This window comes from Paramormyrops kingsleyae, chromosome 23 (genome assembly GCF_048594095.1).
Source record: "Paramormyrops kingsleyae isolate MSU_618 chromosome 23, PKINGS_0.4, whole genome shotgun sequence".
NCBI classification, from domain to species: Eukaryota; Metazoa; Chordata; class Actinopteri; order Osteoglossiformes; family Mormyridae; genus Paramormyrops; species Paramormyrops kingsleyae.
Window position 1 is genome coordinate 5,632,099 of NC_132819.1, and position 27,978 is coordinate 5,660,076.

Consider the following 27,978-nt stretch of genomic DNA (forward strand, 5'->3'; position numbering starts at 1 on the left):
ATTGTGTTTCAAGGGGAATGAAAAGCTGTAATATACGGAGGCTACTGGCCATAAATGCAAGCAGTATAGAATTTTAATGTACATTGCAAAAATAAATAGAAGTCGATTTTTTTTAAATTACACGAATAATCAGTTGTTGGGATTTTTTAAAATTAAAACAAGCATGTCATGTAAGTCAGCAAAACAACTATGTAGGAAACCAAGGTGACGGTATTCAAGGAGCAAACTACACTGAACAAAAATGAGGCACAGACATTAAATCATTCCCCACCATATAAAAAAATACTGATGATGCAGTACATAGGAGATACAGTTCATGACAAGCTTAATTTATTTATATAAAAAGAAACATTCACAAGAGGTCATTCACATGATCATAAGAGCTGGTCCTATACATTGGTTAGAGTTCGAAAGCAGTGAAAAAGAAATTTAAAAAGAAAGATGAAAAAATAGTAGTTTTTTCCGAGAGTAAAAAGTTTGATAAATACAGGAAAACATGCATATTGTTCATCAGTTTACAAACCAGAACCAGGAGAGCCCAGATACAGGTAATAACATATCTCCTTTAAATCTCCTCAAGTAAAATGTTCAGACATGATTGTTAGTCCTGTAAGACAATGTCTGTCTTAACTGACAAACATTAATGGCCAAGCCATTTTCTTAAGGAAGCAGGCCCTTCCTAGCGATACCAGAAGAAAACTGTATTTGGTGATGTCCAGGTCAGTTTGGGCACCCCTGGTGTAACGCATTCCACACTGAAGACCCCCACCCATGTCGAAGCTGCACTTGTAGGAGCCCCCTTGCCCTTAGTGTGCTAAACAAGCACCAGCTTCCCTTGACGTAATTAGACAGAACATTGTAGAATTAAAGAGTTTGACTGGCAAGGCACCTCGACTCTATCACTCTGCCTGACAGAGGAAGATATAGTGACATACACACTGCCACCAGCAAATAAAAAGCATTTAAAGCCACTATAAAATGTAATAAATATTTAATGCAAAATAAATGCATAACACTGTCCTTGTTCCTTGTTAGACTCTTCACAACTCAGACGCCCATCAAACATATAATCCCACAGCTCTAGTCCCACCTTAAATTATGTCATAGACCCTATCTTTATTCTTCCATTTATCTTAAAACAGGCACGATACCACCCTTTGTCGGAAAACAAGGGAGCATTTGGGAATGTGATGCAGGCCCACATCTAGCCACAAGGTGGAACGTGAGCATGATTGTTATTTAATGCTACAGAAACACCACAAAGTCCATACAATAAAACGGAAACCCCAGGAGTGTGTAGTGACAGCACCTCATCAAAAAGCCACAAGGTGCACAGGCCGCTCAGGGCACCTGGTGGAAAAGCGCAGGAGGGATTTCAACTGGATCCCAACTTGCTTCTGGACAGCTAAGAGAGTTTTGACTAGTATGAGAAATTGTAACTGCACTGTACCAGCAAAGTTACCAGTAAGTTTACTTATCTAACGTAGTCTGGTTTATTTTGAGTTCAGACCAGTTGAAATGGTCTATTTGCTTCAAATGGAATCTCCACTCGGGGTAGTTGCCAGGTTTAGCTTTTCTTGAAAACTACAGCTACATCGGTTGTGCCATTCAAGTACTAGTGTCACTTAAAAAATCTCTCATTTTAGTGGTTTCAGCATCACATGATCCACTTTCAATATCCCATTTCATACTCAAAAATTACTTTATATACACATATTTACAGACATATTTAGATATTCAGATTTCAGAGGGACAAAGTGGACAGATGGGTCACAGGAGGTACATCAAAGACAAAAACAAGCTCTCAGTCACCATGGAGACAAAACAACAGACCACCGTGCACTTCAGTCCTTTCTCATCTGTTCCATCTCGTCCCGCTCATGTCCTGGCCAGCATTTCCGGCTGAAATGATTTCTGAATCTCTTCAGTAGCTTTAAAAGCAGCCACTGCTCCCAGGCAGTGTTTCTCTAAAAACCGCACGGCTGCCGCTGAGTGTCACAGGGCACAGGAACAGAAAAAGGGTGCGTTCCAGTGCAGGGCTCGATGAGGAAACTAAAATCAGGTTTCAAGTTTCAAGACTCTTGACAATGAATCACATTTACTCATCTACTGAATGTTATATAAAGTGGTTTTAGGGCATCAGTTTGAACAGCTCAGGCCATAATAGAATGGCAATAAAAATGACCCACTGTTCTGCAACAGTCAGAGAGGCGAATGAAATCACTGGGCATCAAAAGCCATGGCGAAAGTGGAACTGGCCTAGCAGCAGCAGCAGAAAATGCGCTGTGCTTCAGGATTAGTGGGCAGTCTCTCCCGAAGTGTCTATAAAAAGATGGAGATTCGTAACACATGCTAACTATTGAAGCAGGAATTTTAGCTAAGGCACACAAATACAACAAATGTAGGCGTACACAAATCACCAATTATTGTATGGGACTGCATGTTTGGTTCTCTGCAAATGGGCTTAACTTAAATATGTACTGCAGCAGTGTTTCCTGATCTGGTCCATAAGGACCGCAGACAGTCCACACTTTTGCTCCCTGCCTGGGAGGAAGCACAGATGTGGACTGTCTGGCACGAAGACCGAGTTGGAAAGCACTGGACTAGAGTTCGGGCTTTTGACAGCTGGCAAATAATCTAAAAAACCTACATTTACGTTTTTGCTTCATCGTGTATTGTATTTTCTGAATTCCATAACAGTTGCTTTAGTTGTTCAATTCTGTTGTATTTTAGAAAAAAAAAATACCTTGACACCAGAGGTGGAGATTTCAGGTCCAGAGAGAATAAATCCAGACCAAGATTTTGTTTCAACCAACCAGCTGAGTACTGACGGTGACTTGTTATGCTCAACTGGTTGGTTGAAACAAAAGCTTGGTCTGGATTTGTATTCTCTGGGTTTGAAATCTCCACCTCTGCATGACACCAACAGCAGGGCTAATGGTCTTAACTGTCTGATGTCACAGTTTATGCCGATCCACTGACGAACCATCATAGAGGCCCGTTATTTTACATGATGGACATTTTATAAAACATTTGGCAACCAGAGACTAGGGGGCTGTGCTGCTCTTTTTGGTTCCTTGTGTATTTGCTGGAGTTCCTTATCCAGGAAAGGGGTGTCGTCACCTTTGTGAAAACCCCCAGTCACACCCCCAAACCACGGAACCAGGAAGCTTTCTTTCAGGCTAAGAAAGTAAGTGAGGGGTGACTGTAAAATAAAAAAATAAAAACTCTGGAGCTTGCTAAAGACAAGGAAGAATGGATTGGTAAAATATATCCGACCTGCATCACCACAGTGTTTCTCCCCTTCAAAGACATGATCTCAACATGATGGGTCGGGACGGAAACTGTGGCTTTGCAAGTACAAGTAAAACAGGAGACTGGAGGCTCATGTATCCAGGCCAGTTCAAAAGGCAGATGTGCAAAAAGACGCTCTTGAGGACGCACAGGGAGCAGGGCAACTGCAGAAGTGGTAAAGCAATATCCTCCCCCGGATCACACTCAAGGCAGAGGGCATTTCACAAGCTCAAGTGGAGTCTACTAGGAGTCTGTGCCCCCCCCCCAGAAAGATGCATGTGTGATGTGCCCTTTCACATGATGCCGTTGGTGAGATACTGGAAGCCGTCGTACAGCTTGGTGGTGAGCGAGCGCATGGAGCCGTCCACCATCTGCTCGACCAGCACCTGCAGCTGTTCCTCTGTTAGGTTCATGTGGAAGCGCTCCTTCAGGTTCCGGATGGTGCTGGAGCCGTGGAAGCAGGGCAGCTGAGAGCCTGGGCCAGAGGGACAGACATGGACTCTGTGATACTCATCCTACCTCCACATCCACTGTTTAAATGCCTTGGTTACTCCATATTTCTTTTAAACCGATTCAGCCTAAGCATATAGCCCATATAGAATTGCTCACAGCAGAAGATCTACTCCTAGGACAGGGGTCCCCAACTCCGGTCCTGGAGAGCTACTATCCAGTCAGTTTTCTATGCTCCCTGGCTTCTTATGAGTATTTACCTAAGAACAGGTGTGGCTCATCAGAAGCCTGGTAGGTTAAGAAACCTAATGGACAGTAGCTCTCCAGGACTGAAGTTGAAGACCTATGTCTTAGGACTTGAATGTTTTGGGCCAAGAGTCCAGATTTGTACCCAAGACACTAATTGTTTCCCTTGACACTCTAACCCAGTCATGAAAAGAATGAAAAATGATTGGTGATGGCTGGATCCTGCAAGTTAAAATGGAAACTAAACAATCCCTTTAATAAACTCTAGTTACCTTGATCCATTTAGCCATTATTTATCATGAAATACAGGAGAGCAGAGTGATCACAGGACGATAACACAAGAGTGTTACCTTGCTGCATGATCTCCACAATCTGGACCACCTTCTCCATGTGCTTGCGTGCGGCGACCAGGCCCTGCAGCATCAGCATCTTGTAGTAATTAAACATGTCGCCATCCAAGCCTCCCATAACCTGAACAAAAGAAAGACCCGCAGTTTGAAGTGTAATGTAAGACTCTTCCTTCAACACCGAAGGAAGCCTAAGATTACCTTTCAATAAACCTAAAAAAGCCTCTGATGGAACTTTATTAAAAACCTCTTAAAGAGTCAATAAAATGGTACAAGGAGAAGAATACAATATATATATTTCGATAACGGTAAAGGAGAGTTATATGTAGGACATGCAGGTGGATCTTCAAGTCTTCTGTGATGTAATATTTGTGTCACTTGTAGGTCACTTTAGACAAAGTTGTTTGCTAAGTAAAAATAAATGAAAATGTATAATTTATGATGATTATAACACAGATCTGTGATGTCTCTAAATTTTAGTTTAGCTGGGCTCTCGGCTCAGACTCACATCCACGAATTCGCTGGTGAGCTTGAACGCAGACGTCTCAAAGCCCAGGTTGCGGGGGGAACTGGACAGGATGAAGCCAAAGTCGATGTGGATGATGTGGCCCTCAGCGTCCAGGAGGATGTTCCCGTTGTGTCTGTGGAGGGACGGGATGTAAGCGAGACAAATGCAGAACGGATAGGCGGGTAGGACCATGAAAAAGGAGACCGCCAGCAACAAAAATGGACAGACGTAGAAATGAAAGATGAAGGAGACAGATACAGCTACAGGGAAGAGACCTTGAGAACAGGGGTGTATACAGGGGTGGGGCCACAGAGTGCCCAGAGTGCCCCCTCCCCTATCATTCACTGATTCCATACATATCATTGGCTATTAAGCTTGGCTACTCTGTATGAATTATGACCCCTCTTAAGTCCCCCCACCTTCTGAAGTGGGTGTAGCAAGAGTGACAAATGACAGAAAAGGACGCTGACGCTAACCTGTCCTTGACCTGCAGCAGGTAGCAGATGAGGCAGTAGCCGGCGCAGCTCTGCACGAAGTTGCGCTGCGCGCTGAGGAAGGCCTCGGTGGTGTAGCTGCCATGCTCCTGCAGGAAGTAATCCAGCAGCGACAGCTGGCTCTGCTTCTTCACCTGGTGCAGCGACACGGCGTTCACCACCGGCTCGATCATGCCGCTGTCCGAGGAGATCACCAGGATCTTGTAGGGCTTGATCCACAGAGGGACTCGCTCCTGCTCCCAGATCGACTGCATATACAAAAGCAGCAGAATCAGTGATCGTTTCATGTTTATTTACTTCACTAATATTCCATAATATTCTATTTTAGGATTCTATTTGCGTATTTTTTAAATTTGCACTGTGGGTACCGTCTTAGCACTTTGTTTTGCAGTAAATGTATGCTCATCTGTGCTCTTCGTACCTTTGCTGCTGTATGCACAAGATTTTCCCATTTGGATCAATAATGTTGATCTGATCTGATCTAAACTAATCATATCATACCTTTTTCTGAGATTCGGCACCCGAGAGCTCACCTTTAGCTGGCTCAGCACCTGATAGGCCAGAAGTTCCTGACGAAGGTCATCCCCACACTTGACGATAACTGACAGCAAGCGCCAGTTGGGGAGGTGCCCATAGGGGGAGCCCTCGCGTATTCGCCTGGGTCATGTGGATGAGGAGGAAGATTTAGCAATCCTTGGCTGCATTCCAACATAGTGACTGGATTAAGTGCATTTTTCCCCACTAAACTCCAGTCAGATGGTTGTAATTTTTAAGAGAGCCCCTAGAGACATCTCGACCGCTGAGACATCCCGACTCGGCGAATACTCACCGGACTTTCTCCTGCCAAGGTTCTTTGAGGGCCACGGCGGAGGGATCCTCTGGGTCTCTCCTAAATGAGGTGGGTGTGTGGGCCAGCTGTTCTGACAGGCGCCTCCTGGACACACCCACAAGCAGCTGTTTGTACATCGATCTCTGTGGGGACTCCCTCTTAATAACCCCACCCCATTTTTGTTACAACAAAACAAAGATGTTTTGGTGCGTTATTAAAAACAAATTAGAATAACAGTAGAGGATATCATACAGAAACCATACACATTTGTTCTGTCCTACAGTTTGCCGTGTTGCCTCAGTACCTGATATCCCCAGCGGCGATGAAGATCGGCTCTTTGCTCTCCTGACTGGTGATACTGTCCACAGAGAACTGCGAGATGTTGTCACAGCTGTTGGTGTGGATCTCCGGGAGCTGGAACCACAATGGGAGAACTGGGGGGTCATTCTGGCATTGACAATTGTACAGGATCTCCGAAACACACAACCAGCACAGCTAAGATTCAGAGTCTGTGGCGAGCTGCTCGTAGCGAACAGGGGATATCAGCTGCTCTTCTGGATGTCAAAAGGGTACAGATTGATTCCTGCTCGGCCACAATCAATAATGCAACTTCTCATAGACGGAAATCCAGACAGTGGAGCAGAATCAGGCACTACAGGAGTCCTTGACACAGAGGTGCAGATACCCAGGAGCATTTTAGGGCATGTGATTTTTGTTGTGCGCGATGAAGTTCTCGTTTCTGCTGCAACAAGGTTAAAAGGGAAGCACAGTGGAGATTTGAAAGCGGAGATTTCTCCTTTGAAAGCTTGTGATTCACGTCACACAATGATGGTTCACGGGAGAATGACAGTGTGATGTGGGCTGTGAAGGTGATGAGTGCTCGTGCTCAGGGTGATCAGGGAAGGCAACAATGGGCTGACTCACTGACTTCATGTGACAGTCAGCTGGCATATCTTTGAAAAACCATGAAGTATAGTGACACTCAATCAGAAACAGGAGGGGAAAGACGTCAACATCAAAATCAGCGTAGCTACCTCCACCTGCAGCTCGCCGATGTCGTCGACGGACCAGGCCTCGTCATCGTTGTCATAGTTGGGCACGGTGGAGAAGCTTCCGGTTCGCTGCTCCCCTGCCGCCACGCAGTCAGACAGGCTCTCCTCCGAGCGCGTGCAGCGAATACGCGTCTCCGGAATGCGCTCTGGCACACAGGACGTCTCCAGGTTCTCGCACTCCAGCACCTCCACGTAGATCAGGTACGGCGCCTGGGAAGGCCACACACATGCACACACGCACTCAGCAACTGTAAACACAAAGCTGGTGTGGCACCAAGCAGCAATACAACTACCAAGCAGGGCTTAACTCAGGCGACATCACATACTGACATCACATACTGACATCACATACTGACATCACATACTGACATCACATACGCAGGTGATGTCACATACTTAGCGAACTTACAACACTTATAACAACACGAAAACAGGGTGGGGTACATTTCCCAAAAGCATAGCTGCTAACAATGTTAACAACTTACATAGTTGGAACAATGCAACTGAACAGTTCAAAGTATACAAGTTGCTAATGACTATTGCTATAGCAACAGGCAACCAATGGGATTGAGCCAGTTTCCTAATGGAACGAGATGATAATATTCCCAGTCTGCCCATCACCCTGTACAACAAAAATATAAAGTGTCCCATTTTAAACCCAAACAACAGAAACCAAAGCCTCATAAACCCATTTCTCCTGTTAGCATGGTCAAAGTCTCAGAAATAAGCTGGCCTGCCCCCTGCCGTCAGAGCGTCTCCCAGGCACTCCCCACCTTATCCTTGGAGTTGAGCACCACGGCCTGGTTGGGCGGCACCCGCAGCACGTGGTGGTCGAAGGCCGCCGTGGGCAGCCAGACCTGCGCCGGCAGCTTGTGGTTGAGCAGCGACAGCTCGGACACCAGCCGTTGGGTCTTCTGCTCCTTGGTGGGCAGCGTGGCCAGCCGCTTGCCGATGCCCATCAGGGACTTGAAGAAATCTCGCTGGGGAGTCAGGCGGGCGGGCTGGGGAGGCAGGTCATTTAGTCAAGGGTTATTAGCAGTACGCTGACCGCACGCCAAGAGCACTGCCAGCCGGGGAAGGGGGAGGAAATACAGCAGATACAGTATTCTGAACATGACCTTCCACCGTGGTCTTCATGACTCACGAGAGCAAAGACAGCACTTATCAGTTCACCAGCCGCCCCCGCTGCTGCAGGCGCAACAGAGAATATTGGTGCTGGTGACTAGAAGACCGCTCTTAATACCAGCCCCATGAGAGGAAAGCAGCTCATCTATGACTCATGGCAGCATTACCCGAAAAAAATGCAAGCCGCTCCTAAGCCTCATAATGATCTCATATCCATTTTAGTGTATTTATATCTTATCACATATTAATCCATTTCACATTTAATTTTTCCCCTATTTGTTAGAGTAAAAAGCAAACGCAGAGGAACCATGGCAGATTACCAAAACTGACAAAACAAAACAGATATGACTGCAGTACCCTGAAAGAACACTAGGTGGGTATACAGGCATGGGAGCTAAAAAGGGGAGGGGGCTTAAATGGAGCCTACAAGCAACAAACATTCCGAGACACACCTATTATACCAAACTTGTGTTTTATCTGTATGTTACCTTCAGGAATATTAATCAATAAGCAGAAATGTCTGCGTCAAAAGACACTACACACATATGGAGTCAAAAAGAGCTGGAATATAAACCACAGCGGCACGCAGTTCTCACGCACCGAGACCAGGCGGTTATGCAAAAAGTGGCACTGATGTCAGCAGGACCCATACTGAGCGGAACGGAGCGACAAGGCAGGCGTTAGTCAGACGAAAGCTTTTGCTCTTCGTACCTTTGCTTTGTATGACAAAGCAGCCGTTTGGTGATCTGTGCGTCTGTCCAAAGCCCGCTCGGCGCGAGCGAATGCGCGTGGCCCTACCCTAGAAGGACTGACCCCCACACCAGCAAAAGGAGGATTCATCTCTGCCCACTGCATTTTTCCCTCGATCGATTATCTTATCTATAAAGAATTAACATTTTCACCATTTGTAAAATCAATCAACAATAAAGCAAAAAGGCACATAATCCAATTTTTTGCTCACTAAAACATGTTTTTTTTCCCCAGTAAATTTTTAATACTATACCAGCAACTAAGGCCTTATTTATGTCATGCTATATTCAGGTTATATCTAAAATAAAAATTAAAATGATATAAAACGCCCCAAGAAAGGAAAAAACTAAATAACATACAAAACAACAATACAGGTTATTAAACAGTTATGAAATTCTATACAAGGTGTTAAAGACTGGCTTTTGATATAAGAAACTAGCACTACCTCCGATTTAACCAATGGAAACAACCAGGTTTTCATGAAGGTTTTCACTTAAACCTAAAAGCATGTGCATACGTTTCCAAACTAATGAGATGGTCCAGGGTAATTGTTGCTTATTTAAAGCCACTCCAGAATTCACTTACCTGATTATTAGACAAGTACCATTATTACATTTTAACAGGAAAGCAGTATATTTCCTGATAACTATACAACTATACTATACTACACAAATATTTGGGGAGTGACGAAACAGTATGAAGTATTTAAAGAAATTGGGAATTAATTTCATCTGGTCCAAATGCAGTGTAATTCCATCTATACAAAGACAGTAAAAGCTTTTCATTGGTAAATGACTGGTTAATTAAAAATCTCTGCTAGTTTGTTCGTCATTTCTTTAGTGGTTTGCAGCATGTCCTGTTACTTAATATGCAGCATTGATTCTCCAACTCACTCTCCTTTCATCCTGAAGATCAAATTCCAAACCTTTTTTATGGCGTACTAGAGGTTGCTCTCTGCAATCTACATCTTCATTTCATTAAATCACTCTGCATGCCTGTTCCCTACTTACACTGAACTTTGTAGGTTAGTCACAGATAATTCCATGAATTTCTCAATAAAAGTTCCAGGTCCTGGGTATAGGCAAGTAAATTTCCATTGGGATGGACAAATTAAACAAACAAACAAACAAACAAACAAAACTACCTACCTATCTTTCTGTCTGTCTATTTAAGCATGAGAAGCATCATATAACAAACATAAGACATGGTTAACAATACAATTTTCTCCCTTGCCGTTAGTGTTACAGTGATTGCTACCCCATAGTGGATCATGACTGTTAAATTCCTCTATAAAGATTCAGATGGATGCCAACTGGCTAACAAGGTAACAAAGTCTTGGTGTGTCACAGATGTAGAACAAATTGTGATGGCCTTGTGTATCATCTTACCAAAACTGCTGTGCCACCAGCAGCATGTATGTTGTTTGGATTAAAGCTATTGCAAAAAAAAATTCTAAACAACGCAGAGATGCAGAATTTCCTGGAGACAAAAGGCATGAGGATTAAGGGCTGTAGCCAAGCACTGCTGTTCAGCAAAATTCACTTTAAAACCATGACAGTTCCAGCGGATAACGCAATTACCCAACATCAGGTGGGTGAAACACGTACAAGGCCTTCAGTTTTGCCTTTTGGGGAATGGTTCTGGCTGTGAGAGGCAACTTCCTGTAACATTTCAAAACAACTAACAACTGTTGACTTGTCAAATTCTCGTCTTGGCTTGCTTTTTGTTGCTGACAACTTGACTTTTTTGTTTTTCTTACTTTATAAATATTAATCTAGTGTTGTCCATTGTAAGAGTCTGACCAATCTGTAACTGGATTGGGACAGTCTGAAAACATGCAATCTATTGTCTTGTAAAAGAAGGGAGACTATGGTCACCGACCAACTGAGGCTTATCTTTAGCCACCCTGGTCAGATTAGTCTGTTTGCACAGATTTTCTTACAAAAGAAGCAAAGGTTTTAGTTGCAAAATGAAAATGTCAACTTGCTTCAGGGTAGCTCACTTTCTTCACACACTTTTCCATTTTGCTTTTTCTTTGATCCATACAGAGAATTCCTTTGATGAGGCCACCTCCAAAACTGTAGCATATTGCTCATTCTTGCATGGCCATATTGAGCACTTTCACATCGCAGGAACTTTTTTCTAGAACTTTTTCCGAAACCAGGGACTATTGTTGTAGTGCTTTTGAGGCAGTCCCGGACCCCTTTTTTTAGTATCTACTCCAGACTTTTTGTTCAAACACAATCTACTGTAGGCTGTGTCCTGTTTTGATCAAGAACAATCCCCAAGTAACTGACAAATAATGAACAACACAACTTGTTTATCCTCCATTGTTTTGGGCTGGCAAGTGTGAAGTTTAACTCACAAGCGTTTTGAGTCTCAAATGCTTATTTAGCATAAAGGTCCCAGTTCCTGTTGTGCAAATGACAAATGAAAGTGGCCAAGAACTACAAAAGTTCTCGGTCGAAAGCACCCATTTTCATTGACTGAAACATTGCAATGGATGAGGAATGAACAAATCCACAGACATGCTCAAATAGCAGATTTGAATGCTTTCTGGTGAATGTAGCTCGCTGAATGTACTGAAGTAGGTGTCTTCACTTTTCATTGTCATATTTACTACAGTACATGTTGCTGCTCCATTTCTAAGCCCATCTCCATCTCACCCACATCCGCAAACTCTCTTGTGTAGATCACCCCTTAGTTGTTACTCAGAGTTCGATGGAGAGAGGCCTTTAGGCCTTCACCAGCCCACATATTGCTATGCAACAAATCATCATGCCTTCTTACAGCATTCCACCACAAGCTGACCAAACCACAGCTTAAACCGTCGAAAATGAAGAAAGCCTGGTAACTCGCACGTCACATGACAGAGATTCTGTAATTATGAAATATGGCCAATCATCACTATTTGCAGAGGGCATGCTGTACATCCATTTTCCATAACTCTTGGATCAGGATGTAGACTGTTGTTTTATTTTTATTTTTATAAAATTATATTTTAATGGGAGGGGGTTGCAGGGGATCCTAGGGCCTATTATCTTCCAGGTACCCAGTGGGAGGCATTGCTGGTTCACAGAATACTTTTGCTGTGACCCTGGCAAATAGGGTCAAAGGGTACGTCGCTCACTCCCTGCCCAATGAGATAACTGTGGAAACACACAGGACAGTACAGTACTGTGGATCCTAGGGGTGTAACAATACATCAATTTGTATCGATATATCGATTCAACAACAAACGATCCGATGCATCGATGTGACCGCATAAATATCGATACATGCGCTTTTATTTCTTGCCTGTTCCAGTATCATTTTCATGATCCACTCCGACATATACATGGTCTACGTCCAAAACATCGATCGTGACCTACTGGTCGATTGCAAAGGTAGTGTGTGTAGACCGTATGGCATAAAAAATAGAGGATGGATGACGCATTCAACCGTGCCAGCTGCTGCAAGCTACCGAGTCCCCTAGTTAGCCTCCAATTTATTTCTACTAAACTTAAGAAAGGGTATAAGAATGAATGGGGGAGCTGGACCAAGTAAGAAGCCAAAAACCTGCCACTTCCATGCGGAATGGGAGGAGGACTGTTTTTTTTCCCCACCATGTCATATTCGAAGTGCTTTTGCCTCATCTGTCAGTTTACCATTGCTATTCCGAAGAAGGGAAATGTGGAGCGGCATTTTCTGACTGTTCATAAAAACCACGACATTAACTTCCCTCCGAAAAGCGAGCTCAGAAGGAGAAAGGTGAAGGAACTAAAATCCCAGTTCAATTCAAAAATACTTTATTCATCCCAAAGGGAAATTAATAATAATAATTAATATTAAAGAATACTCAATATTTTATACATAAATATATGTTTTGCATTTTTATAGCAGGTAGATCATTTTGAGTCAAGTCAAGTCAAGAGATATATTTGTCACACACATACAACATGAAGTGAAATGTATCTCTGTGTCACCCTTATGTGGCTGTGTAAAAATAGAAAGAAATAAAAATAGAAAAAGGTAAGAAGTAAAGTCGGAGTAAAAAAGAGAAATTACAATATATAAATACTAAGTAAGGAACCAAGTATATAATCTAAAATATACAGTGCAGATATAAAATCTAAAATCACGAATCAAAAATATAGTGCAAAACTGAAAAATATGAAATATAGTGCAAAATTGCAGACTTTGTGCTTTCAGTGCTAGTTCACGTTAAGAAGCCTAATGGCCTGGGGGAAAAAGCTCTTTCTGAGTCTCTCAGTCCTGGACATCAGGCAACGGAACCGTCTACCTGAGTGACTTGGTCATTTATAAGTAGCTCGTAAGCTAGCGCACCTTCAGAGCGTGTGTTTAGTACGGCAGGTGACTGAACACGTTGACCATTTAATTTTTCTTTAAAAAAAAAAAAAAAAAAAAAAACCTCTCAAAGAAGAATACTGACATACTTGTTTCACTGCAGAAGTCAGTCATGTTGATCTTCCTCATTCTACATGTCTGTCCATGCAATGTTTTTTATTTGACTGTATTGCATTTTATTTTACTTGTTATAGTTGTATCCCAGCGTAGGGCGAGCGAGCAGGGAACGAGGAATCATGGTCAGGAAGACGGAAATCCAACAAACGGGGGGGGGGGGGGCTTATTGCAAGCACAGCACATAACATGGGGAAAACTTCAATGACAGATCTGGGCGACAGACTCTGACGTGGACTTAAATACACAGGACTAGACGAAACAATAAGAAACAAAATAAGGAACAATCGGGATTCCAGACGAAGTTAATGAGGAGTATAGCACACAATTCTGGGTCATACGAGTAGGTCATGACAGTTATGGACATATTTTTGGTTACACTTTTGTATTTATCTGGAGAAGACTTGATTCAAAATAAAAAATTAATCACCATGTTAATCTACATTCATCCAAAGTTTTTATTTTTGCCTTACTGCACTTTATTTTGCTTGATTTATGGGACGTACTTGACTACACTAGATTCTGTTTACAGTTTACAATAAAATATAAAAAAATGCTAATTATATTTGCATTTTTTAATTCATTGAAATGTAAAGGATTGTGTGAAATTTCATCATTTCGACTACAATCCCCAGTATCGAAATGAATCGAATTGTATCGTATCGTGGGAATTTCTGAGGTATCAAAAAAAATTGAACCGTTGGCTTAAGGAATCAATATTGTACCATATCGCGAGGAAAGCTGTCATTTATACCCCTAGTGGATCCTGTCACTAAGATGGCAAGTCTGGTGGCAAAACCAAATAAAAAGCAAATAAGTCCTCTAGAGAAAATGGGAAACAAGTGCAACCTAAAAGTTAACACTTATATACAGGGGTACTGGTTCACAACCAGTTCAGACCAACAATTCAAAAGATCAGCAGAGAGAGATAAGGGCTGGTCTCTGGTCAAAGTTGAGTCATGTGTCACCAGGGGTTCAAAACTCAGTGCTTACACAGCCCACACCTAATGTCCAGCCAATAAGAAGAGTGGGTGAAGGCCAAACCAGCTGGCAGGCACTCTGCAGTACCACAGCAACACAGCAGGTAACTAAGCCACAGTGCCACCTAAACCCCATTGTGGAAACAGTAACTAGTCTCTAAAGAAACAGAGCACTACACAAAAAACTAAACGAAAAAGCAGTGGAAAGATGAGGTAAAGAACACTTAGTGTTTAAGATTTAATGGCATTTTACATTTGTTATAAAATTAAGTATAGAGTGAAAGAAAAGCCTAAACAGTTTCAGAACACAGGCCAACTTGAAATGAAGACAGATCAAGAGTGTCACGGTCAACATCTTGATTCACAATCTTAAAAAAGCATGACCAACGTTTGAACATCTGGATGAACTGATGTTTGGATTTATTCCAGGGTTAAGGCCACGAACAGGGAGAAAAGGCAGCAGTGAGATGGGGGCTCCTAGAGAAAATCCAGGGCTTTCATAACGGAACAGCAGGTACTGGGTGGGTGTGCGATTAAAGCCGAGCAGCGGGAGACAAGAAACTAAACAGAGATATCCGGGAATTTATTGGTCAATGACAGCCCACAATTCTAGTGGGTGTTGACGGTCTTCATGCTGCATTGAGCACAACCATCTGTCCGCAGCAGACTCTCACACCCACAAGGCTAGAGAAGCAGAGGGTCTCTCCCACTTCCTCTGCTGATCCCAGGGTTCCCCAGAAAAGGGCCCACGTCAACCCAGAAAGCCCACAGGTTCTACTGCCAAATGGCAAAAATGATCAAAGGAGGTCACAATGAATGCTCACTTTTGTTCCAAAGGCACCTTTTTTAGGCCATGGTCAGTGTGCTGGCTCAGCAGTAGCAATGTGGCCCCATATTCCAGCCTCAGGTTTCCCAACACGTGCAAAACTTAGTTTAATTTGAGTACTGTGGGTTACTCCCATTGTCCAAAGACATGGGGTTTAGATAAGCTGGTGCGTGCGCAATCCCTATGGTGGACTACCATCCCATACAAGCAAAACATGGATTTTGAAAAATAGGTGGACCTTTTAGAATATTGTACAATGCTGCATCACAATAACGGCCTAACTCTGGTATACAAACTGAGGCCTGTATCACAAAGCAGGATATCATGCTTAGCTAGATACCTTAAATCCGAGAAGTTTGTTCTCTTGCATTTCGCCTAGACTAAGATAAAGTCCATTTCACCTAGGGTACCTTAAATCTGACAAGTTATCTAGCTAACCAGCAAGCCTCACTTTGTGATAGATATGACTGGCCGGTACTTGTAGCAGCTTGAAGGCAAATACATTCCAAGCTACCTGCCCTAGATAAACACAGATCAGCTGACAACAGCGGGGACTTCCTGGTCAACAGTAAACCAAAACAGGCTAACATAATGCCATAATCACGTTTGTTGTTGTTAAATACCAGCAGCAAACAATCCCAAGATACCTTCAGATGCTGAGATATCCAGTACCCAGTGGCAAAAAAATGTTTTTTTTCCAGGCCAAAGACACAACAGGCTACACTGGCCTGATCGCCGCTAAATGACTTATTCACAAATGCATACGGCATGTCGTTGCACATGCCTGATTAAGTGCTCATGGCAACTGTACTATGGAGGGTGAGGTCCAACCAGAAGCCCATTTCATGAAGACATTAAGAATTTTGGCAAAGCAGAAGCTGCAAGTGAGGAGACAGGACCAACTAATACAGCGCCAACCAGTTTAACTTTCCAAAAGGAAACACAAGCAGGTAGGCTAAAAAAAAAGGAAAAGTATCCACTAATAATATGGAGGGTTTGAGTTTCCTCACAACACTAATAGCATTTATATTACATATAGCTGTTAAGCTGATTTATCACCCTACATTTTTCAGACATTTACACAACAGGATATTTGACTGCATCACAGCGGGTTATGTACAGTACCTTGGCTCTGGGTTCCTGCATTAAAGCCCCTTCCGGGAATCTAAAGCGGTAACCTTTCAAATCACGAGTGTGTGGTGTTAGCCAGCATACTACTTATAGTCTAATAATTCTGGATGTTTGGATGTTGTGGGGCTCAAAAGGCAGATGGGAACCAAACACACAGCTGCTGGGATGAGAGAGAGAGAGAGAGAGAGAGAGAGCGACAGAGAGAGAGGCACTAGAGTAAAAAAGGTGACAATCCAAATTCTATGATATCCGAGAACAACTCTGATACCCAGAAAAATTAACAGGCGCCGACTGCTTAAATGAACAAACAGCCTTTACCATTCGTCCAAGAAGCATATCCTAATAGGCATATTCTTGCAAAAAGCTTCATTGTGAGAGACCTATATAGTAACAAGTGTCCCTATTTGCATAAGTAAACATTTACTTGAAAATAAATCCATACAGAATATTCCAACTTAGTAAACAGACGGGCCCTTTAAATCGTCTGCTGTGCTGCTTGTTAAGATGGACAGTCCATTTCACTCGAGCCAAGGTACAGTCACATGACTGCCTCTCTGGCTCACTGTGGTTCGATTCCATCGAGAGATGGATTGACTGAGCAGGAGTCACCCTTTGGCAGCCAAAAACGGAGCCCTCCACATGGACAAACAGCAAGCCACCTGGTGGATCTGTGATAACGGGTTTCTTGCGAGGATTACATCATACAGACGGGGAAGCAGAGTGAATCAAAAGTGGAGGAAAACATTAAATGTGTGTGCATGAGAGAAGGTTTGGCCGTAAACCACAAGCCACACACAGCCAATGCTCACTGCAAGGACAGTTTATCTTCTAACCATAAGCACATCATGAACTCTCTACCTCCGCCCAGCCAAGATGTTAAATCCCAACCCAAAATACAAGTCCTTCACAAACGAGGTGGTGTGGTTATAGCCTGTGCAACGTTTTTAGCTAACACACCAAAGCTACAGGTCTCGCTTTCAGGTGAATGATTCAAGGCTGCCTGTAATTCTGGGTATGTTTTAGGGCTGGGTGATATATCGATATTGCATCGCGCATGCGCGATAATCACCAGGGCTTCAGATGACGCATCTGGCCGGACGCCAGCTTTTCGGTGCTGTTTGGACATTTATTTATGCCCACAATTTGTGAAGCAGTTTAGTCGTATGGCTAAAATATTAATGAAGCTTTGTATGACGCCCAAAAGTCATTATCAGTATAAAGACGGCATATCCCTATGTTTAATAAATGCGTCAGACTTTGAACTGCAAAAAGTACCACCACACCGCCGACGTCTTTTTACGTTGTTTATCCACAAGATCTCGTCTTTAAAAAGATGTGGTGGCTACTCTTCTTCACCGGGACTTCAGTGCATATTACACTGAGGTATACCAAACCATAGTATACCAAAACAGTATTACGTGGTGTGCTCCGCTAATCGAATTTAAGGAACATAAAGTTTATACAGATTATTAACTTTTGGGTATCACAAAACGCATCTCATTAATATTTAAACCATACTACTAATAATCTTACCAAATTATGGCCGTAAATAAATGTCTGTATATCACTGAAAAGCTGGCATCCGGCCAAATGCTTCGTCTGTCATCTGTAGCCCTGGTGGATATGATATCGCCCAGCCCTAGTAAGTTTTGTTCCAGGCAGCTGGATGAGACTATGAGTCACAGAGACAAGAAACTCAGTAAAGCACTAAATCCCAAGTAGCTATGACCTAATAACACAGCTTTACAAATCCACTCCTCAGGCCCTCCTTTAGTAGGGGGAACCTCATGCGGCTGCGTCCTTGTGTTCAGTCATTCAGCCCACAGAGCAGGTCAGTTTAAGGAAGATGTCTGCAGTTTCTGCTGCTCTGGCTCCCTGACGGGCCACCATGGTCCTTCTTTAAATCGGCTCACGCTCCAGGGATGCTGGACAAAGGCTGCAAAGACTTTCATGCAACCACCCCATAACAGGTAAGTAAAGAAGTAAAGGAACAAGAAGAAACCTTTAGAAAGCAAAGTCCGGGAGAAAAACAGATGTGCGATACAGCTGTAGGAAAAGGCGTCACACCAACAGAGGGGAGAGGCGCGGGGTGCAGATGAAAGGTTGCAGTGCCCCCCCTCCACCATCAAAAATGTGACATCAGCCAAAGATTAAACTGAGTGTAGGTATGCAGATAGACATGCAGAACCTCCTGCCCGATAACACAAAAGACCGCACTGCTTATTTCCAGTTCTTAAGCTACTGACTTTCTATCATGCATTCGGTAAACTTAAATGATGAAGGGTCGCATCACTAGCAATGCAAACAAAATAAGGACAAATCCAGAACTTCATTATACTCTCCACCTGCCAATCAAGCTGCTACAGCCCTTACCAGATGCGCTTCAATGCACGACTTACCCAAGCTGCAGCCCAGGGGCCTCTGCAAATGAGGGGCGTCGACTAACCTTGTTTGATTAAATTTTCTGTGTTGTTATTTCTCAGTGAGTGACTTAACCACAACATTTTCAGCTGTCAATTGGTTGACTGATCGGATTGATGCAACAAGTTCCAAATGGCAATTAAGTGGCCACACCAAAGAAAAAGTGCAGATGCAAGAAGGAAATAAAGAACTAAAAAAACTCTCTCGCTCTATTTTTATATATATATATATATATATTAGGGCATTAACGACTTCATATTTTTCCAGATCGACTTATCCGTCAGTAAAGTCGAAGTCGAGTCGACAAGTTGTTTGATGACGTCATCACACGGACGCAGCGGAGGAACACGGGTGTCCAACAATGAGCAACTTTTATTAAGGTTCTCTGTAACATTAACAGTCAACATGACAATTAAAAAAACAAAACATAGGCTAACAACTTGAATTTTCTGGTAAATTTAAGTGCACAACAGAAAGTGGGAACAGCTTAAGCTGAGACAGCCAAGGCACACAGAATGATTCTGCGCTGGATATCACCGGGTGTTCTGACGAGTTGAACTACTTTGTCGTTTGGCTACCATAGTGCTAATCGATAGCCCTAACCCTAACTCTTGCCCTAATCCTAACCCTAACCCCCCAAACGGTGGAACTGCACACGCGCAAAAAGGCTCGATAGTACGTCTCGATAGGTAGCTCAACTCGTCAGAACACCGGGATCAGCGGACCTCGTCCGTTATAGACGATATTCCGTTATAAGCGAGTCCACTATAATGGGATTTTACTGTAACACATTAATAAAAGAATGAAAACACACTGGCTTGCATGCTTAACAAAATATTAGATAGAGAACCATTTCTTTATAAAATAACCGAAAATTCAAGCCTTCACAATAGCAAAACACGCTAAGAAAACAACTTCAGCTTGCAAGAAAAATTTAATAAAATTCTAAACTCACCAGCAGGTAGCCTCTAAAAAAAATTAATAAAATCAGGTGATATTTCTTCCGTAATTTTCTTATTTCACAGCAAAGTAATTCTATTCTGAGTTGCCCTCATATTCCTCATAGCGTACATAACGCTAGTACCTTTACTGTACTTCAACACTGACTTGCAGATTGTGCAGGTCACCGTGCTGTTTGTGTGGTCTAGAATGAAGTATTTCCATACATGTGATGTGTGTCTGTCACCTACTGCCTCTGCTGCAATGTCTCTCATCTTGTTGTGGTCTTGTGTTTAAATTCCCCTCCACGCGCCAACGCGCCCTTTTTATGAAGTGACTATAATAATTGGTTAAGTCAAGGAACGCATGTCAGCGTAAGCCAATCAGAGGCAGAGATTGCATTGCGTACACAAGTGTGCACACAGAGAGGAAAAAAAAAAAAAAACACGACTTGACTTCTCTCAGCGGTCGTTGACTTGTGCTTCTGACGTTGACCTGCAGGCCCATCATAGGAGGACCCATGTCTGCATTTGCTTTTACCTCCTCTGCTAAATCATGGCAAAACCGCAGGGTGCCTCTGATAGCAGAAACAGCCCAGGGTCTCTGATCAAGATGTACATCATGCTGAATAATTTACATGCACAACCATCACTGACCTCTTCCAGGCTGCCCTCCACCTTGCCATTGCCCGTCTTCTCCAGGCTGCTGAGCGTCGCATCCGATTTGGAGCGCTGGTGCATGCGGCGGGACGGTGAGGAGCAGGCTTTGCCGGATGAGTCTCGCAGCTCAGCGGGCCCGAGTCCATCTGACAGGATGAGGCGCCGCAGGCGGGCGCCCCGGGAGTGTCGCTGCGCAGAGATGTGCATGTCGGAGGAGAGGGCTCCCAGCAGCCAGGCACAGAGCAGCGAGAAGGCCACGCCCTGCCGGCAACGGTGCAGCACGTAGGGCCGGATGGCTCCCCCCACCTCCGCGTCCATGTGCACGTACATGTTGAGCAGCTGCGGCAGGTAGAAGTCCACCTCTTCGTGGCGGAAGCTGAAGAGTCGATTGCCAATATAGGCCTGCACGCCGGGCTCCTTAGAGTTGTACAGGTAGGAGATGGCCATGGAGACATCGAAGAGCTTGGACTCAAACAGCCGCAGGAGCCAGGACTGCTTGGCGGCGCCGTTTGGCTCCCTCCGGAACAGCACCCCTCTGTCCTCCTCATCCTCCTGCTCCGTGCAGATCTCAAGGTTCTGGATACTCCTGACCTCCGGCGGGTCGGCTATGCAGCCCCCGTTGATGACTCCCTGCCCCCTGGAGCTGTTCCCTGGCTCGCCGTCGCCCTGCAGCTGCTGAGCCTTCTGCAAGACCTCCTGGCAGGCCACCCTGGCCACCTCGGGGTCTATTAGCAGCTCCGGATCCGCCAGGCCCTCCGTGATCACATCCAAGTAGGGGCTGCTGCCTCTCAAGCTTCCAGAGCTACTGCTGCTGCTGATGGGACTGGCCCACCGGATATGCTGGTGGCCAGGGCAGGAGGAGGATGTTGAGGAGGTGGAGGGTGAGGAAGGACAGGAGGAGGATGAGGCAGAGGAGGATGTTGGGCTCAGCTGAAGCTCCTCCATCTGGGCCGGGGGCAAGGCTACGTCGACGTCAGCCATGGCCGAGCAAATCAGCACCACTGCAGGCATGGAGGGAGAGAAGTCAGCCAGGAAAGACATCGGCATGATGATGACGTGTTACTCCTGGCAGTGACAAAAGCTGCCACAGCTTAGCTTTCATCAGTAGTGAAAACAGAAACTAAATTGCATGTGCTTCCACTGAACCATGTCCATTCCCAAAACAGTCAAAACCTCCCCGTGTGCCTAAGCACATAGCTGGAATTCTATGAATTCCCCAGCTTAACAACAATGGGAGCCTCTTCATAAAAAAAATAATAATAATAAAAAAAAAATTATTTAAAAATCAGGAAATACATTTTTAAAACACAATCCATCCCATGTGCATGTGCTGCAATGTATACTGGCTAAAACGGCTGAAGCAAGCAAGCAGAGATGTCACACCTAAACAAAACACTGTTCACCCAAGACCGCCCTTCATGGCACATAATTCAGGTCAAAATTACCACAACTCGCAGCATACACAAATTCATAAACATCCCTGCTTGCTGGCTAATTTGGCTTAGGTACATATCAGGCACATCAGATTAGAATGCAACATAATTGCTGAGCCAGGCACAAGAAATGGAGGTCAGCTCTGGATTCTGGCCTTCCACAGATATCATCATCCATGTAATGAAATGAAAATGAAATTAAAAGAAAAATGAAATTAAATTAAATCTAGAGAGTCAAGGTTCCCACCTCAATCACCTACATCACGATCATCTGTTTTACCATATAGTACTGGGGCTTTGGATTACAAGATTTCTGCTGTGTGTGTGGTCATACCCTAGAGGAACTTTACCCAGACTGCTTTGGTATAAACTGCATAAATGGGTAAACAGACAGAGCTACATAAATGCTTTGACCTAAAGTGGTTTAATAATGGAAACAAAAATCAGCGTTCAGTATCTCTCTACCCACATAATCAGTTCAATGGAAAAAAAAAAAGCTTTTGATCTTATGCTAATTCTCTCCATCCGCTGATACAAGATATATTACATTAGCTATCGGAGTCAGTGAGCTGTGTCTATGTTTCATGTTCTCCCAGTGGAGCTGGGAAACTTGCATAAGGTCACCTTGAAAGCAACCGCAAGGAAGATGCAACTTATTTAACCAGGTTTCACTTATTCATGATGATATTTATCTATGCTTTATTTAAGTCAAACAGAGCCCAGTATTTCAGCAAGCCTGTACTGCATGACAAAACGAAGCTGGAAGCCCATATTTATCTCAATGTAAACCAACAGTGAAAGTGATGTTTATTAGACAGGGGACAAAATAGGATGAATGAAACGCTGCAGTAAGGCAGGTTGATATGCTGTAAATGCCCATCATGTACTGTACTTTAGAACGCACCTGTTACCCATTCATTCACAGAATAGCCATTGAATAAGGCCTGACATTGCCAGAGCAGGACGAATGACACGTACTAATGCAACGTGGCATGTGGAGAGAGGCAGAGGGGCGTGAAGCTGCCTGGCAGGTTTGACGTGTCAAAGAGCAGCTTTCTTTGTCTCCAGGCCTGCCATCAGATCTGTGCGTCTGATCAGCGCTGACGCCTTCTCTCATTCGACGGGGTCAAGCTGTGAGATATTAAATCAGCGGGTCTTCTTCCCCCTGAATGCTACATTAATTTCACACTCTCCAACTGTGTGAAATAGCGCTCGCAATCTGACAGACATCCAACGAAGATTCAAAATATAATAAAGCTTCATGCAAAAGTAAGGTTGGCAAAATATTTTATCACGGTAATTTCCCCCCCCATAATCGGTCAATATCGATAATCACCACAATTTAAATCACGTAATCATTTAATCAATTCAAGGCTCCAATGCTACTTAAAATTCCATTAGGATTCCCCTTAAACACATTCAGAAGATGAAAAAAGACGAAAAATTTAATGGACTGCAAACTGAAATCGAATTTTAATAAAACATACAAAAATTAATTTGTGTTGTAGGGCGTAACCAAAGGCATAGGAGAGAGGTTTATGTTGAGGGGATACAACACATGTGTGGTGGATTGTGGAACTGTGGGATGCAACAGTTATCATTATTGAACAGTGGAGAACCGGTTCACAGTCTCAGCCAGCCTTGAAAGCAGGCTTTTTCAAGTGCTAATCCGTCTGAGCGGGAGTCCTGCCTACTGCAAAGGAAATTCCTGCTGGCAAGGAACATTGGGAATGCCTCTTTTCAGGGGGTGCACAGGTTAACAGCCAGGAGAAGCTCTTTTCGATAATGAATTGGCTGAGTAAATGAATGAACACAAAGCATTAATTCCATAAAGGGCACATAAAAAATGTAAATGTAAAAAATAAAAAAAATGCTTCTTTTTTTGCACAGAATACAATTCGCAGTCAGACAACCTTGAGCAGAAGGGGTGTTACCACAAGACCAAGGCTTCACTGTACCGGTACAATATCAGCCATGTTGAGCTTGGCTCACAGGGAGATGTCACCTGCTGGCATGTAACCGGAGAACAGGCATAAATAAAGCATAGCTGTCCCTTGCTTCGGTCTGGGTATGTTTCTGATCCATTAAAAAAACAAGACAGAGGTGAGCCTGAGAGTCGAGGTACAATCTTCCGTAATCAGAGGAAAGTAGGGCTGTCACTATCGATTATATCAATAATTGAGTAACCTACCGATTAATCTGAGGATTCATCAAGTAGTCGTTTTTAATATTATTATTATTATTATTATTATTATTATTATTATTATTATTATTATGATTATTATTATTATTATTATTATTATTATAAAATATATGATGAATTGCATTTGGAGCAAAGCAAGAACCAACCAACCATTGCAGGGTCACACATATGGTCAATTTAAGCATGCCAGTTCATTTAAGTTGCATGTTTCTGGACAGTGTAAGGAAACAAGAGATTCTGCCAAAAAGTCACACCTACACATGGGTGAACATGCAAACTGCTCATGCCCAAAGTGGCGGTGTGCAGCGACAGCACTACGCGCTTCACCACTGTGCCATCCTGACAGGCGTGCACAATGTGCGATGTTAAAATATCGACACGGCATTTCATGCACATGCAATTGACATCACAAGGACCGCAAGTCCGCTAGGTTCAAACCATCAATATGTTGCGCTAAAACATTTTTGGCCTATCAAATGAAACCAAAAATTTAGCAAGCTTAGGCAGTTTTAACAACGGTTCCATTTCAATATCAAGTATATGTTTTTTTAAAAAAAATATCAGTCTAAAGCTTACTTGTATTGGATGTGCTCTGCATGCACTCTCTGAGACAATCATAATCAGTCACATCCTTGCTCTATTATTGACCATGCGGTGTATTCGTGAGAAACTGAACAAAAATTACCAAAGAGGAGAAAAGTGAACAAGAACTGGTTACGAAAAGGCATTCACCTTCCTCTGTATGGAACTGCATTTCATAGAGAGAATATTGAGCAAAAGCAAGTGATTTTCTGGCACAGCTTTGTGTCTGTTGGCACAAATAACTGCAATACCCCTATTTCTTTGACAGATTTTGGTGGTAGATAAGTTCCATTTGGATATATAGTTCATCATCAACTCTTAAACATCGCAAAAACAAATATTATTGAGCCCTACTCAAAACACAATATGTTCACAAAAAATAATTTATGCTATATTGTTAATATGTACCATATTATGGAAGATGACGTGGCTAAGGAATAGGGCTAACTTTTGTTTTAGCAGTGATTGTATCACGTCTATTTCAAAATAAAGTAAATTAAGCTAAATTATTTAAAGTCAAAGTGATGACAAAGACAGACAAGCTACTCTGAGGCTAAATGACACATATCTATAGCTAATTTCACGTTACTTCAAACCCCAGTGTCGTCTAAATTTGCATTACAGTCATGCTGTAGTGATATTTACATCATGTTTTGCAATACTGACAGACGACTGCATTTTGCTTCCATACAACTGATTTGCACTTTATTTTCACCTTCATCTGCAATACGCCTTCTCCCATCCACCATATTGCAGAGTAATTTGGAAATAAAATTTTAATCAATGCTTTTTAATAATCAAATAATCGAATTTAATTGAGTAATCGTGACAATTCTAGAGGAAAGTCAGGAGTCTCCGCTTATGCGGTCAGTCCTGCGGGGGGTCATACCCATTTTACTGCTTCTATAGGACATCACAAGACAGAGTCACTCTAAGCAAAGAGGTGATACGCAACTGCAGACAGTGTAGTGTTCATTAACACAATGGCTGCCAGTCAGACCATCACAACTTAACACAGTTCTACAGTTACCCTTTTTGGAAATATGGAAATAAGGCCGGCCACTAAACTGTTAGAAAGGAAGCCTGCATGGTCAGGTTCTGCTTTTCGAAAGAAGGTAACTCAATGGAAAGTTCATAAAGCACAGGCTGGGAAACCCAGAAAACTCCAGAAATATAGTAGAAAAAGGTCGCGAATGGCATCTGTTATGAGTGTAAGGAGTTCCTTCAGAAAACAGCTGGGATGGAATGGCTTGAAATCAGACTTTGCGTATGGTCCAGTTCAGCAGTTCATAAATTCAAAGAGCATAACAAACAAACACTGGGAAGCAAACAGCCTTATTAATCTTGTCTAGCAATGAAATCAAAACAATGCACAGATGGCGAGGGGTGCGGAAACACTGCAATTCTATTGTAGGGATCTATCCGCACACAGACCTTCAAAACAACAGGAGCGATTCTAATTCTATGGACTAAAATAATATTTAGGTTTTTTCTTACGTCCTCTGGGTACGGATACTGGCCCCGTCTGTCGCGGTATCATACAGTTAACTGTGGCACAGATAAGCAGGACCGGACAGCAAACGCAACTATTTCATGACTAGCATCAATACAACCAACGTACGTTTAGCTTGGCAAACACTGACCAAAATCGAGAAAATGTCACAGAAATGTGCTGAAGGCACCGAGGGCTCGAGCCCGTCAGTTGGTCGTGCGAGGCTGTCAACCGCCGGCACGTGAAGCTCTGAACGCCACACCGGAAACGCCGCGCGTCTCTCCGCTCCTTTCGGATGCCCCACACAGCGTGGGCCGGCTGACGCGCACTTTCACTCCCCCGCATTTAAATGCCTCATAATTACCGAGTGTCGCTGTCAGCAGCCACGTCAACGCAGTCAGTTTATGCGTACCACTGTAGAGGCTGCTATGATTTAGGTTTACCGGTGAGCGCACGACACACAGGGTCTGCTTCATGAAATAAACGTAACACAACTGAGCGTAGCTAGACTCGCAGAAACTTCAGCCATCAAACGATCAGCTGTTTGCTTTTTGGGGAAAAAAAACGATACGCAGACGTTTTAAATATTGATTCAACTTGCCATCTAACCTAAGCTTAAGATAAGTAGCAAATGTTTATAAAGGAGTAAGGCAATGACATATTTTGAAACCAAGTATCCAGCAATAACAGCTAACCGTCTAACTAGATTTGACTAGCATAATAAAAACCAGAAGACGAACTCAAAATATCCGATCACATTAAATACATTAGGAGCTCGCAATGTCAAATCAAAGCAGCCATCTAGACTCGTATCTTACCTCGATGGACGAATATTTCTCCAACTTCCTCGTAAACTATTTAGCAAGTGCTCCGAGTGCGGATCTGAAGCTGCGTCTTACCAACATTTAGCTGGCGATTTATACCGCTAGCAACACAGCCGTAGACCATGATTCACCTGTTCGTATAAACGTAATTTAACAATTCATCAGAAGGTGATCTAGTCGCTGATCAAGTGTACAGGGAAATAAACAAATAGCGACAGATGAACTGGAAAGAGAAATCCCCTGTCATTTGTTGCCTCAGACTGTGAGCCCTAATGGGAAGGTTTATTTCCCAACTGCGATTAAATCCCTAAATACCTGATCGTTGATGAAGTAAAACTTAAAATATTAGCATACCTCTGTAACAGACGGGTAATGCTCGCTTCTTATTTTCAGCCTTTCATCTCCATTTGGTGGGAGTCTGGATCATCTCTTCCCAGCTTCCGATTCTGGCCAAGTTGGTACACACAGGCCCAAGTCTGGCCGTCACTAGCCTGCAGGTCCTGCAAATTTTTGAATTTAACCGGCGACGCCACAGACATCAAGTGGGCGCAACTGACGAAACCGGAGTGCGTTGGTTGCCATTTTGGCTCTAATGTGTGTTAGGCGGAGCAGAGCATAAAAATAATCACAGTCGTATGATGTCATCTCGCAATTAATACGCCAAAATCTGAGGAGAGAGTCGCCGCCAGGGAGTGACGCGCGGCTTGAGATGCGCTTAAAATTACCCCTAAAACGGAGCGCATAAGCGGAATTGTCATTCGTATATGATTATGGTTCAGATAATACAGCTGCTCAGTGGAACACTGATTGTTGATTTCCGAGGGCCTTCTGTGGCCAGGAGACCTTAGATAGCTGTCCGGTTTGTGCCTGAAAATCAGTCGAATCATCTCAGCAGAAGAATATTATAATTTGGGGATTTTCTGTAAACCAGT

At 43.3% G+C, this 27,978-nt stretch overlaps 1 protein-coding gene across 5 annotated transcripts; it reads right to left on the reverse strand.

Moving 5' to 3' along the window:
- Nucleotides 1-308: 308 nt before the first annotated feature.
- Nucleotides 309-27,863, reverse strand: LOC111854286 (phosphatidylinositol 4-kinase beta). 5 transcript variants are annotated; one of them, XM_023832128.2, is made up of 11 exons: nt 27,401-27,863; nt 20,510-21,513; nt 7,994-8,221; nt 7,203-7,430; nt 6,473-6,582; nt 6,169-6,273; nt 5,873-5,996; nt 5,322-5,587; nt 4,846-4,978; nt 4,341-4,461; nt 309-3,769 (listed from the first exon to the last, which is right to left on the reverse strand). In XM_023832128.2, exons 2-11 carry the CDS (start codon nt 21,491-21,493, stop codon nt 3,588-3,590), a joined length of 2,481 nt encoding a protein of 826 aa, XP_023687896.2. In that variant the 5' UTR covers nt 21,494-21,513; nt 27,401-27,863; the 3' UTR covers nt 309-3,587. The 5 variants fall into 5 exon arrangements, with proteins under 5 accessions (XP_023687896.2, XP_023687897.2, XP_072561832.1 ...); XM_023832129.2 differs by lacking the exon at nt 27,401-27,863 and adding an exon at nt 27,041-27,324; XM_072705731.1 differs by lacking the exon at nt 27,401-27,863 and adding an exon at nt 26,374-26,538.
- Nucleotides 27,864-27,978: the final 115 nt, after the last annotated feature.